General features: G+C 54.6%; 1 protein-coding gene across 1 annotated transcript in view; it reads left to right on the top strand.

Moving 5' to 3' along the window:
* The first annotated feature begins 847 nt into the window (after positions 1 to 847).
* The window catches only part of ASTN2 (astrotactin 2), a 360,290-nt gene continuing 347,177 nt past the window's right edge, over positions 848 to 13,960 (top strand). The window contains exon 1 of the mRNA XM_075056199.1: positions 848 to 1,187. Within this exon, the coding sequence (XP_074912300.1) occupies positions 848 to 1,187 (340 nt within the window). The remainder of the gene's footprint in view (positions 1,188 to 13,960) is intronic.

The following is a 13,960-nucleotide window of genomic DNA, read 5'->3' as shown; positions in this document are numbered from 1 at the left end:
GCACCGGTGCAATGGACAGATACCGGAATCTGCGAGCTAGACCTCGGCATCGTGTCTTTCTCCGGCTCCCACGTCAACGCCGGCTGTTAAAGACCAGGTCAAAAATCTTTTCTGGATGGAGGTCACCGGTTTGTCTCCTCCGGGCTTGCATTGCGAAGCCACCTTCCCGCGCCCTGGACGCTGGAGGTGCCTCTTCGCTTCCGAAAGCCTAACACCTAGTCGAAGCTGACAGAAAGCATATTTCTGTCCTCTGGCACCCCGGCAATCGCCCGAAAGGGAGGGGTAGCCCGCAGGTCTAGGGCAAGGAGCCCGATCCCGTTGCCGGGGGGGGGTGTTGCAGAGCAGGGAGACCTGGATTCGGCCAGGGAGCAGAGGAGGCGGCGGCGGGCGCAGGGCAGCGGCCGAGCCAACGGCAGAGGGAGAGCGCGGGCCGGGGGAACGGAGGGAAAGGGGGCCGAGGCGGCCGGGAGGGGCTGCCGGGCCGGGGAAGCGGAGGGGCCGCCACAGGTAGCGGGGGGCCGGCGGGAGTTAACCGGCGTTGAAGCGCCGGGGCGAGAGCCGTGCCCCGGCGCACCGGGGCGGGCTCAAGCCGGCGGTGCTCCCCCCCCCCGCAGGCGGCCCATCCTCCGCCTGCCCCCCCCTCCCCTCTCCTCCCGCCGCCGTTCGGCCGCCGGGGAGCGGCAGAGGGTCCCCCGGAACGGCGATTCGGCGGCGGGAGCGGGCGGGGCGGGAGGCGGAGCCGGGCGGCGGCGGCGGCGGCGGGCTGGGGCGGCTCAGTGCGCCCGGCTCCGCTCGCCTCCCCCTCGGTTCTCGCCGCGGTTCCTCCTGCGCCTGGCTCCGGCCCGGCATGGCCGCTCCGCCGCGCCGCCGCCTCGCCGCCTCGCCGCCCCCGGTGGCGGCGGTGCTGCTGCTGCTGCTGCTGCCGCTGCCGGGGATGTTGGGCGGCGGGCCCGGCGCGGCGGCGTCGCGGGAACCCCCCGGTCCGTGCCGCGTGAAGACGGTCACGGTGTCCACGCTGCCGGTGCTCCGCGAGAACGACATCAGCTGGAGCGGCGCCCCGCCGCCCGCCGCCGCCGCCGCCGCCGCCGCCGATTCCCGCTTGCTGCTTTTCGTCCGCAGCGAGCTGCCCGGCCGCGTCGCCGTGCAGGACGACCTGGATAACACCGAGCTGCCCTTCTTCACCCTGGGTAGGCGTCCGCACCGCTTCCCCCGGCCGCGTCCCGTCCCGTCCCGACCAGCCCCGCACCTCCCCGGGTCGCGGAGCATCCCGGTGCGGGCAGCCGGCTCCCGGCCGTCACCCTCCTGCGCCGGGGTTTTCCTTTACCCTCGCTCAGCGCGGACAGCCTGCTTGTGTTTTGGAGCTTCCGAACCCTGCCCTTGCTGCACTCTGTGCTTTGGGGTTTTTTGGGCGTTTTGTTGGTTTTCTTTTTTTTTTTTTTTTCCTCCTGGGGAGGGTTTTTTTTTTAGCAGGGCCTGAGGGCTCCTGCCTTTTAAAAGCCCTGGGAGTAAAGCCTCTCCGCTCAGGCTGTAAAAGTGATGGGTGCTGCCTCTTGGGCTCCCAACTTGAACGCTTAGCCCTGGAGGAGGTACCGCCGAGGCTGGGAGAACGGGAGAGGCTGTTTTTCTAGCCAGAGCCTAATTTTATAAACGCTTCATCTTAATTCTCGAAGCTCCCTCTTGCTCCACGCACAACTCCAGCGCCTGGGTCTGTGGCGAACGCCTGCAGACTTTCCTCCTATCTCAGCTTTTGTGGGGAGGGGGATGGGACTAGAAATAATTCTGTTGTCGTACTTTCGTCTTGGTGCCGGATCCTGTTGTCTCAGATGGGCTGCCCGAGCTGCCTCTTGTCACTTTTATCCTTTTCTGTGCCTTAATCAGCCTGGGGATCCTCCAAGGGAGCTGTTCAGAATGCCGTATGGACAGCGCGGTGTTTACTCTGCCAGGTCACCGAAGGTTTTTTTGTTGATCCCTTCTTTATCCACTAGCTTTTTTGCTTTTTCGGTGTCTGAAGCTAGGATAATTCGAGTACCTGCTTAACTTCGGCTCTGAGACGCCGCTTGACACCGCAGGGTTGTGACTTCCAGCGCATCGCCCTGCGTGCGTCAGGCGTGTCGAGGTGTGCCTGCGCCCAGGCTGAGCTGGTGGGCACCTCCCGCAAGTCCCTTCCCACGCCTTGTGGAAGCGACTGCCTTTCGCTGGATGCGATGTGCCAGGGTAGGAAAATGACTGTCTGTGTCTCCTGGTCCTCTCATTTTACCTTCTGTGCAGCTTTCTTGTAGCAAGCGCCTGTAATAAATAAGTTGATGGTACTTCTTGAGCCTCTGGGGTTTTGGCTTTGCAGTGTGGCTTCCTTAGACACGGTTGGTCAACTGCAAAAATCCCAAACAAACCAGATACTCTATTTCAAGTAATAAAAGTGAAAAATCAAAGGTTTGATGCAGGAGGAATGACATTTACCTTACAGTGATTAAAAGTAACGAGAAGTTTCATGGTTCACCGAGTTGAATTTTCAGATTAGAGTACAGTTTCTTTAGGGACTGGGTGTGAATTGCGCACTGATCTAAATATATCAGAAGGCAAAGAAACCCCTCTGTGTGTAGCTTAGGTAATAGCTCAAGTTGGAGGAGAGAAATTTGTCTTGATAGATCAGAGATGTGATCTTGTATAGCAAATCCTATTTCTGTGAGTGACTGGCAGTAAAGAGACCATGTCTTGGTCTAAAAAATTCTCTTTCACTTGCCTGGGTTATTGGTTATGCGTGTACTCTTGAATATGTAGCATGTCTTGTGCAAAACTGTGTTTTTTCTCTGAGTCTTCATGGACAAAAGACCCCAAAACATCCCCTCCTGTTTCCCTGAACCCACAGGCATCAGGCAGATTGCAAGATAAATGGAAGCTTTGCCCGTGGTGGGATGGCTTCATCACGGTCCTGAAATTAATCAGCACGTTGCCTCCAGAGAAGGTAAAACACTTGTCCTTCCCCAAGGTCTAGCTCATGAATTGCTGTGGATGCTCTGATATTTTGAATTTGTTGCATTTCTTCCCGTCTCCTGGTGTGGCAACTGAGTCTCGCTCGCAGTTAACTCTTTTCTGGGTGAGTGCTTCGGATGATTTCCGCTGGCTTGTTTTTCTAGTGCAGGAAGTAAGGCTGGAGTTTTCTGTAGTGGTTTTTTCCCCCTCCCTGCATCCTTTTCTAAGTTTATCACTGGTTGGGAACCCGAGAGCTGCTGCTGCCTTGTAATGGGCTCTTGGAGGTGAAAATCACATTGCATGTGGGAGGTCAGTCGAACGGCTTTGGAGTGACTTGTGGGCAGGGATTGCTTTAAACAGTGGCTTCTCTTTGCCAAAATCTTTGGTAGCCCTTGTCGCTAGCTGATTTCTGATGCTTGTATGTATTTACGCATGTTGCTGAACATGTTTTGTGGCTGTCTGGGCCTGAGCTCAGGAAGACACGTAAGAGCTGATGTCCTGCCGGTTGCAAATGTGTTGATGGCTCCTAAATGTCTTTGAGTGCAGGCTCTCGCTGCTAGCAAAGACCACTTTATGGCCTCGTGGGGGTAGGGATGGAGTAGGAAGACCTTCTAAAGCACACACCTCAGGACAGCCACCCTGACTGGCATCCTGGAGGGATTTTTGAAAGAAAAAAAAAAAAAGAACAAAGCATAAAGCAGGCAGAGCTGAGTTCTGGTGCTGATACTACAGACCACCCCGTTCTGCAGGGCTATAAAGTCTTTCCAGGCCAGGAAGCACGAAATAAAATATTACCTTGCTTGGTGGCCATGAGTTTGTTTAAGTGCTGTGTTTAAGTAGGCAGTCTGTAGTCCTGGGCCTGTTCAGCAACTCCCAGCTTGGTAAATCTCCCAATGCTGGAGTGGTTCCCGTGCCTCTTGGCACTCCTTTGCATGAAAGCAGGGCAGGGGATCTGTAGCTGAAGGCTGGCAGGTGCCAGAGCCTTGTCTGCAGCAGCGTGAAACTTAGAATCATAGAATCGTTTAGAAATGGTCGTTGGAAAAGACCTTTAAGATCGTCGAGTCCAACCCTAAACCTAACACTGCCAAGTCCACTGCTAAACCATGTCCCTAAGCACCCCATCTACTGCTGGTTCTTTTTAAGGGCAGACCAAGTTAAAATAGGCTGAGGAGACAGATGCTCTAAGTCAGTGGCTGGTACAAAGCACATGCAGTGCTCTGTGTCCCTTTTCTTTAAAGGGTTCTTCCTTCTAGGGAGGAAGCAACTTTTTCTGTTCCCTGACAGTATGAGATTTTATTCACTTAAGTCTAAGTGCATAAAGCGAGAGCTTCCAGGGTTGCATCCCTGCCTGCGGGAGAGCCTGGTCCGTAGGAGCCACTGCAGGACTGAGATGAAAGGAGAAAGCAGCACTAGGAAACCTCCACGCAGCTGACCCCTGGCCCCACGGTGCGCTTGCAGCAGTGGGAGCAGGAGCAGCAGCGGGAGCAGGAGCAGCAGGAGGAGCGGGAGCAGGAGCAGGATGCAGCAGCAGGAGCAGCAGTGGCAGCAGGAGCAGCAGGAGTAGGATGCAGCAGCAGGAGCAGCAGCCGCTCGCTCGCCCGCGTGAGCGGCGGGTCGCGAGTGGCGCGCGGGGAGCGTGCGGGAGCCCGAAGATGCTCCGCCAGCAGCATCCGCTCAGCCGGGAGCCCTCTGCCACGGGCCCAGCCTGCGGACACCCCCTGTGAGCAGGTGGGGAGGCCAGGAGGGAAGGGTTTCGTCCTCTCTCAACAGAGGTAGAAAACTTTGTTTCCTTGTTGCATCCTTCCCGAATTGCAGCAGGGGACCTGCCGCCGAAACACCGATCGGCCGTTCTAGTTCGCTCCGTGTCCCTTCTTCAGTGGGGTGTCTCAGTTTCTGTATTTTCTACACCTCGGTTTATTTTTTCTGTCTTGCGTTGTGGATAAGAAGGATGTTTCTCCCCCTACTCCCCAGTTACATTACTACAGAATTACCCAGCGAAGCACAGTGGTGGCAGGAAATGACAAATGTAACTTTGCCACCAGTGCATTATGTCTTGCTGTGCATCCCCTTTCCTGAAAAAGCATCCTGCCCTTTCCTTAACCTTGGATACAACTGATGCTTTGCGGTATTTTTCTCCCCCCCCCCTCTAATTCTTCTAGTGTTACGCTGGCAAATGGTGCAGCCTATCATTGACTTTATTCTTGTACGATGAGGTCTCTCTAAGGTATGTATCTTGATTTAGTCAGCAGCCATGTGTTCTGTACAATAGCTGCTCCACAAGCAGCGTAGCCTGCTTTAAGTGCAATTCAGGGAATGAAGCAGTTAGCTTCCGAGCTAATTTAGATGAGCTCTGTCTATGTGTGAGCAGATATATATAGAGGAGAGAGAAGGAAAGAGGCAGACAAATTTTCATCACTGCTCTTACCCGGTAGTGGCTTACATAAGAACAGTTTACTACACACTTCTCATAAATGGTTCTAATGGATGCTGTTTGACAGGCGTCTGCAGTGCTACAGCGTGCTTTGTTTCAGTGGTTGTCAGAAAAGGTGCTCGTGCATCTACATTACCGGTGTCCCACCACGGCCCCTGTGCATGGCTGATGATTATCCGCTGCTTCTCGAAGCTGCGCAGCTCTGCCATCTCCTCAGCAGTTCAGTACCACTTCTTTTATCTTCTTTCTTAACTTTTCCTGAAGCCATCTTGTAACTTGACTTCCCCTCTTTAGGGTAAGGACGCATTAAAATAAGGGAAAGCACTTAGTTCCCTGCAAATTGTTTGAGTTTACTGCTTTTTCTGAAAACACTCGAGCAGGGTTTTGCCACCCTTGGTTTTGTCAACAACTCCTGTTTTTGCAGAGTGGGATGGAGAGGCTGGAGGGTTACCCGGGGAGCACAGCTGCGACTGAAGATTTTTGATGCCGCTGTTTGGAATTGCCATTCTCTGCTTTGAGTTGGCCTCTGAGAGCTGGAGCAGCATCGTGCGGGTAGCAGAGAGAGAGTGTGCCCGGCGTGAGACCCTGCTTGTCAGGGCATGGCTTCTAAACACCGGGTTGTCTCTGCAGAGAGAAGCCGATGAGCAAAGTTTGGTTGCAACACCTCCCTTTTCTGTGAACTGCCTCCTGCTAGACTTGCTGCACTGCATATCTGGCCAGAAGTTTGGTTAATCAGGTTTTGGGGTTTGGGTTTTTTTTTTTGTTTATATTGCTTTTTCTGGCTGTGCCCAAGGTAGTCCGAGAGGTAAAGGGTCACGTCTTCCACCGGGCAAGTGGAGGGAGCCAAAAAGCCTCAGGGAGGTGGTCCGGTGAAGATGAGATGTGCCGGTGGGCTCCTTGGGGTAGGGACTGGGGGGAATGTAGACCTGAGAGCAAGGGCTGCTGCCCTTCCCCTTCATGCCCATCCACAGCCGTGCGTGGCCGTGGCATCTGGGCCAGGTCCCCGGTGGTGGGGGCTGCCTGGGGAGGGTATAGAAAAGAGGGAAAACCTTCTGGTAGCGATTTCCTCCCCTCCTTGTATGAAGCTATGGGATGACTTAAGCTTTCCAGGCGGTTGGGTTCTGTAGTTGGAAAGGGAAGGAAGGAGAGCCCGGCCTGGAACGGGTTTGTACTGGTGGTGCGGGTCCTGAGCTGGAGATCTGCCCTCTGTGGTTGCAGGAGAGGCGAGATCTGTAACGCCCAGAAAGGCTGTAGGCACAAAATGCCCATGAAAATGGGTCAGTCCTCAGATGACCGCTTTCCTCCCCAAAGGCAAGGTTGAACGTGGCTTGTCCAGCTCGGGGGGGTGGGGGGTGGACTTGCAGGGATTTTGCTCTGTCTTGGGTATTTTCTGGGACAGAAATCCCAGTTAAAACTGGACTCTGTAACTGAGTGGTGGCAGGCTGTACTCGGGGAGTTGCTGCTTTCCAAGAGTACCCGCGTTGACCAGCTAGTGGCAACAGAAGATTAACTATAGAGAGAGGAGCCGGTTTTCCGCAGCTGAACTGTCAGGCTGGAGCAGTGGGAGAAGGCTGCCGGCTGGGGATCCCCTCCGCTCCCCCATTCCTCCCATGTGATGGCAGCAGGGTTTCCATGATGTCGGTGTGCCAGAGACCTTTATTGCTCTTCTGCTGGAAGAAGAAAATGTGCTTTTCTTCAGAATTATGTGGGGAGCTTGCATTTCTCTGTGGGGGCTGGGGAGGTGAGTAACCTCCAAGTGCCACCACGCAGACAGACATTACCTCCAAAACTTGCTGTCCTTTCCTTTCTAAGCCCTAAAAATGTGAACCCTGGCTGTGTGATGGAGAAGCCTTTGTGCTGCCTCACTGATACGGTGCTGACGTGCAGTGTTGGCTGGCTGCGAAACCGGGCTGAGCCCTTGGGCTTTCCTGTTGTAACAGGAGTTCAGGCGTGGGACTGGCTGGGACAGGAGGAGAATAGATTGATGCCACTTGTGGAAACGATGAGGTATTGATCTTATGCTACCTTGACATATATGTTAGCAGTTGCAGGTGGCTTGAGAAACACCTACCATCACACCAAAATGCCTTGTAGAGTGTGGGGGTAGACTGGGGTTGGGAAGACTGAAAGGAGAAGCGAAGAAAATAAAGTGCCTTAATTGAAGCCTTTCATTGTCTGCGATGCCCACAGTACGGCTCGTGTCGGGAGTGTCCTCCTCCAGTTGCAGCCATCTGAAATGGGGAATGATGAGCCTTGGCCAGTCTTCCCTTGCTGCTCCCCAGTCCTGCCCTTGTCACCACCTGTGGGGTGGGTGACAGCATCGAGCAGAGATGGTTCTTGTGCATAACCAGCTTAAGAAATGGTGCCACTTAAAAGAATTGAATGCTTGTGCTGCTGCTCGGGTCTCAGCTAATGCGGTTAAGGTTTCCAGTGTCCAGACAGTATGGAGACACTTAATGGTATTGAAGAAGCAGAATGGCATGCAGAGGGGACGAGCAGTGATCTTGGCTGCCTGCATCTGCTCTGGCTGGGTGAGGCTTTCTGTTGTCTCCTGGGAAGGAGACAGGTGGGGGAAAAAAAAAAATCGCAGCGTAAATGGTTTTGGCCCATCGATCCCTTTGGGCGTCTTCCCTGTATGCCGTACAAGAAGCACTGCTCTTGAATGCATCCAGTGTGCTTATCCCACTGCGGTCGGTCTGGGAAGGAAGGAGGGATTCCTTGCAGGAGCAGGTTGGGCTGCGACAGCCTGCGAGAAGATGGGGCAGATAAGATTTGGAGCCAGGGTTCTGCCTGTGGGCAGAGGCGGCTGGTGGAGAGGAAGACAGAAGTATGAGTTCCCCTCTGTTTCTCATAATCCGTTCCCCACCAGTCTTGCACCCCTCCCTCTGTGCTTCCAGCTCTCCCGTCTCCGTGCAAGACAAAGTCTGAACAAAACCACGACTGGCTTTGAAAGCAGCAGCGAAAGGGGAGAAATTTTCCATTAGCAGCATCAGCAGTAAAAGACATTTTTTCCCAGTCACCTGGTAACTGCTGTATTTAGGAAGATTACTGAGCTGATGGTGTTGCTCCCAGGCATATGCATGGGAGTGATCCTGTTAAGAAGGGGAGGCGAGAGCCAGCTTGCGTGGCCGCTCGCTGGGAGATGAGCTGGTAAAGGTTAGCTGTGCATCTCTCCGTGGGGAGAGGAGAGCCGCCGCGCTGGAGAGGGGACCCGCTGTGCCTAGCACCTCGCACGCACCGTCATCTGCTCTTCCAGTGCACGAGGATGAGACAGAAATGGCATCGGGAGCTGCACTAACGAGCTGTGGCGGGGGGAGCGGAGCGTGGCTCCCCGGGCCTGGGCGCTTGCCCGTCCTCGAGTGGCAGAGGGAATGCCTGGCTCCAGCCCGCCTTTGGGGATAGGCAGCTTCTTTTGGTGCCTCGTACCTTCCTTTCTCCAGGTCTGATGAGAGATGCTTACAGAGGGATGCTGCCCTGGCCGCAAAGACCCTACAAACTAACTGGGGATGTGAACCCCCCCTCCCAAAAGCCTGTGGTCCCGGGACCACGTAACTGGGCTGCAGGGTCTGGAGACCCCAGGTTTGCTCCCAGCCTTGCTGCCGGCCGTGAACGTGCTCACAAGAGCTCAGCTGTGCTGATACCTTTGAGGCTGTGGTTCTTTTTCCTTTTCCCCCTCCCTTACATCTCTCTGTGGGGCAGCGGGGTGACCTTACCTGTGGCCGGAGCCTTGCCCTGGCTCTGCTGCGTGAGCTCGGCTCCCTGGCCAGCCCGGAGGGCTGCTGGCTGCCGAGGCACTCGCCTAACGAGGCACTCACCTAACGTGAGCTGGCGTCGCAGAGTGTGCCTGCGGCTGCTGCAGTGGCGGCTGTGTCTGTCCCAAGGCCGATCACAGCCCGTATCCCTCCCTTGCTGCTCTTTCTGGTTCTCAAGCGATTGGCGTTCCAGGGAGCGCAGCGCATCCCTAAAATATGGGATCAAGTGACAGAAAATGGGAGTTGGCAACAGCATAGGAATTTTTTTTTTTTTTTTTTCCTCTAGCCAACTGCTCAGTAACATCAGCTTCTTGATGCACCGCTCCCATGTCAGCAGCATGCCGTGATGGCAAACGCGGGGCAATTTGTGTGCGGGAGCACGGAGGAGGGCTGGAGCAGGGCATGTTCTCTGCAGCCCAGGACCAGGACCTGCTGCTTGTCTGCCCCGGCCAGGGAGCACCAGGTCTGTGTGCTCAGGCTGAAGAGCCTCTACCTTGGCTCACACTTGCTGTGTTGCTGTTGCTCTTGCCACCTGGGGGTCTGACGGGAGCTGGGGTAAAAGTTGGTGCCGCTGCCTTAATTAGTTACTCGTGCAGCGTGCAACCAGGGTGAGATCCGCTCTCTCGGGCAGTTTCCCACTCGGATGGGCTTCCCAGGGTGAAGCAGCATCTGCTACCATGGCAGATGCTGCCAGTTGTTCCCACCTCAGTCTCAGTTACTCAGCGCTGCCTTGCACAGGCTGCTCTGTGGGGGTGGAGGGAGATGGAAAACCCTTCTCCTTGGCTTGCTGGGTCTGAGCAGTCACCTGTGTGGTGGGTTCAGCATGGGTGGTGGCCCTGGAGAACTTTGGGGCTTGTTGGGACATCCTGATATGTCCCTTTTCCTTCTACCCCCATCACACTTCTTGTCCTTTGTACCCCTCATCTATTTAAATTAGAGGGGTTTAAACTCTTTTTTCTGCCCTGTAATGTGCCCAGGGAACTCCTCCCAGGCTTCTCTGAAAGCCGCCTTGTTGGCGTCATGTTCCTTGTTCCTCCACCTCTAATGTCTTGGGAAATCTGGACAGAGAGAGGTGCCCAGGAGGAGCGAGGTGTTGGGAAGATGTTCCAAAAGGTGGATGCACGTTCCCCTCCCTCTCTTCCATGCCATCCAAACTGGGCAGCCCATGGTCAAGCTGTGTCCACAGACTCACTTGTAGCATTTCAAGCATCAATTAGGCTTCCAAAAGAAGTAGAAACCATTTCCTTCCCTCCCACCCAGGAACAGACAGGAGTTTGCAGGAGAGAGCCTGAGCCAAAGCAAGCTGTGTGCTGGGGTTTACCTCCATCTGCCTGGGGTTTTTCTTGGTTCAGGCTCCGCTGTGGCCTGGGATCCCCCAGCCCCAGGGCCACCCGCTGAATGTGGCAAACGTCTCCCATCACCTTCTGTCCGGAGGAGGTGCTCGAGGTGGGCAGCTCGGGGTCTCCCAGGGGATGCCAGCACTGGGTACCACTTGATTAAGGTAGGCTCAACCCATGGGAGCCTCCTGGCCCTTACTGGGGATGGCCTTTGGGACAGGAGGCTGTGCAGTAGGTCTGGCTGAAGAGGGAGGGATGCTGTAAAGCAGCTGATCACAGCAGTGGCATTTTGGGGACCCAACAGGTATGTTTGGGAGTGAGACGTGTTGCAGGCTGGGGGCACATCCAGCAGTGATGATGGTGGCCTTATCTGTGCAGGCAGATCCTCGCCCGCTGTTGCTGGAAGGGTGCTGGCTGCTCCGTCTACCCTGTTCACATCAGGGGCTTCAGCATTTTTCATCCCCTGCAGAGCAGAGGGAGGGCTGTAGGGGTGCATTCGTCACCTGAAGAGCCCCTGGGCTTCAGCTGAACTTTGTGTTCTAGCAATAAAACCGTGCTAGGAAATGTGTGCTGTAACAAAGCCCATGGATATAATACATCCGTATCATACTGTACCTTTCATCTTGAAGGATTCCCAAGGAGCTTTACAAACTCGGTGTGCTGCAGCCTGCCAGGGTGACTGAATGCTATCAGTAAAGGCTGCAGTCTAATCTCCGCAGTAGCATGTCGTCCCCCCCCGCTCCCCCTCGCAGAGGGAACTTTATGAAGTCTGATCTCGGACTAGTGCTGCACCGGGTGTTTTCCTCTAAGCCTGAGTTTCTCAGGAGAAAAAGGAAAACCATGTAGCTGTTTGTTATGCAAAACCAGCGAAGAAATATTCTTCCTGGGGCAGTAGGAGTGGGTGGGAATTACTTTCGTGCAGCTTTGACAGCTTTGGATCTTGGCAGAAAAAGCATTCGCAGGGGAACGTGCCCTCCATGCAGCCCCAAGAAAGGGGATAATAAAGTTTGAGCGCTTGAGAAATTGCTTCTGGGCATAAGCAGGGTGGCAGAGTTCAGCTGATGGGTACAGGGGCTGCTGCCGGGGCAGCTCTTGGGAGGGAGGCTGTAAATGTCTGCCTGAGATACTTGATGTGCAAGTTTTTTGTCACCCGATGTCCCCTTCTGTCCCCGCAGAGACAGTCCCTGAGCCAGCTGATGGCGTGTCCACGTCCTGCAGCATTTGGCAACATCTGGGCTGCTGCTGCCTCCCACTGCCTGCAGGGTGGGAGCAGGGAAGGGCAATGCAGCCCTCTGCCTCGGTCACCCTTGGTGATCTCCAGCTCCAGTTGGGTTTATTTTCATCCGTACTTGGCTTACCTGGAGTTGTGGGGGCGGTGAGAGGCATCTGAAGCTGCTGTCGATGGTGGCAGAGCCTAAAAATCAAAACTGAAAGTGGGATAAGGGGCACTAAACGAAGCTGTCATCAGAGGCATATGCTTGAAAAGCGGAGGTTAGCTCAAGTCTATTTTTGTTTGGAGTGGTACACACTTAGCCTGTTTTGTTTAGCAGTTTGTTTATGGGATGTATTTTCCCATCCTGTATAGCTCCTCAAATGTATGCTATAAACAAACTGTAAAATCAAAAGCAGCCCTAAAATTCCCATTAAACGTATCCTGATGCACAGGAGATCCAGGGTGCGTGGGGCTGACAGCGCTGAGGTGCCTGCCAGCCTGAGGCCCTCGATTAAGGAGAAAACACACCAGTGAGGGAGGTTATTTTGTCATATTTGAGTATGGGAATTGCTGTCGGCACCCCTGGGATGGAGCAGAGACACCTCGAAAGCACGCCAGCCTTTTCGTCCATTTGCTCTTGCACTGGAGGCTCCAAGCCTTCTCATGCTCATCCCCAAGGAGCGCAGGCGTTGCCACCTGCACCTCCTTTAGCTTTGTCTCCTTCCCTGGACCCCACTGTGATGGTTCCTCAGGCCACCAGGAGAGGGACGTGGTGTTGCCAGCGTAGTTCGTGGATCCTGGACATTAAGAGCCTTTGATATCAACTGTATTTCAAAAAGGCAATAGAGGTTTATGGTCGTTCTTACTGTACTTGTTGCAGTTGCATGCCTTGTACTAGATCAACAGCCATATGTTTCTTGCTTTAATTTTTCTGAGTGCGATCAGAGGGGCTAGAAGTGTATTTAATTAAACAGCAACAGCCTTGCCTTTTAACGCAATTCAAGAAACCGGAGCTGCTTGAAGACACAAACTCCATTACATTGCTTTACATCTTATCACATCCCAGCGCTGCTGCTTCCTCCTCTTCTATTCTTTGCTCTCCCCAGACAAGCAGCACAGTTGTCCTTACTGTGTTCCTGGCTTCTGCTGCGTTGGAGGAGGAAATCCATTATCCGGTGGCATGGCAGCTGGGAGGGAGGTCGGGGATGCTGCCTGTAGGGGCTGCTCATAGCCAGCTTGGGGGTCTTGCCAGAGCAGCAGTTTGTACGACAGACACGCTGCTCCTCGTTGTACTCAATTTTATTCTGCTTTTGTAGCAGCCGCCTTTGCCGCTTAGCTGACAAGCTGTTTCTGAACATGCCGTGGCCCAGCGGCATGTGGGAACAGGGATGAGAGCTGGGATTTGGGCAGGATGCAAGCTCCGTGAGCTGGAGGTGTGGGGATGCTGCCGGCCTCTGCTGCTGCTCCCTGGGAGTACGTAGACTGCCCAAAATCACGTGTGCTGCCCCAAATTGTGCGTGTCGGGGGAGGTTTTCTCTGCTGCCTGGGCTCGCTTTAAAGACTGTTGTAAAACCTTTTCCCTCCTTGTCGATGAAGGGTTTTACAGCGTGTTGCAATGGGCCACTTAAACACAAAACAGGAGGAAAAAATCCTGTTTGCGGCACTCCTCCCAGCTGAGCCAGCATGGCAGCCCGGGGCCTGTGCTGGGGCGAGATACAGGGTGTTTGTGGGGGATGCTGAAGAAGACTTGAGCCTCGTGAGAGCCTTCCCTTTGCAGAGCAACCCGTTGGTGTTTCTCCTGGGGCATTTCCCAGGTGCATTGCCTCCCCAAAACCATGTTCCTCGCTGCTCGGCAGGCTTCTTTGCCAGTTTGGGGTGTGCCCAGAGTCACATAGACCCAACGTTTTAGTAGACCTTGGTCTCCAAAGCCTCTCTCCAGCAGGAACAGTGCAAATTTGTCTGTGGGTACCTGGCCCACAGCTGAAGCAGCTCTGTGGTCCCGTCCCTAAGAAGGGTGTCCCAAATTGCCCTGTGTCCCACAACCTCTCTCTGCAGGGAGCTGGTGTGGGACAGCAGCTCCCCATCCCTGCTAGCGGAGGGGGTTTGGGCTGGGAAGGAAGGTGACATTTTTGCTGTGGCTCAAAAGGCAAGGGTTTTCTGTGGATGTGGGGCTGTGGTTTTTAATCACTTCTTGTTCTGATCGACTCTCTACAAAACTGCTCTGAAGGCACCTAAGGGCAAACCAGCAGGTGTTAAT

This window comes from Buteo buteo, chromosome 23 (assembly GCF_964188355.1).
Source record: "Buteo buteo chromosome 23, bButBut1.hap1.1, whole genome shotgun sequence".
NCBI classification, from domain to species: domain Eukaryota; kingdom Metazoa; phylum Chordata; class Aves; order Accipitriformes; family Accipitridae; genus Buteo; species Buteo buteo.
Note: the sequence above shows the minus strand (reverse complement) of the source record. Positions and strands in the feature narration are given on the sequence as shown.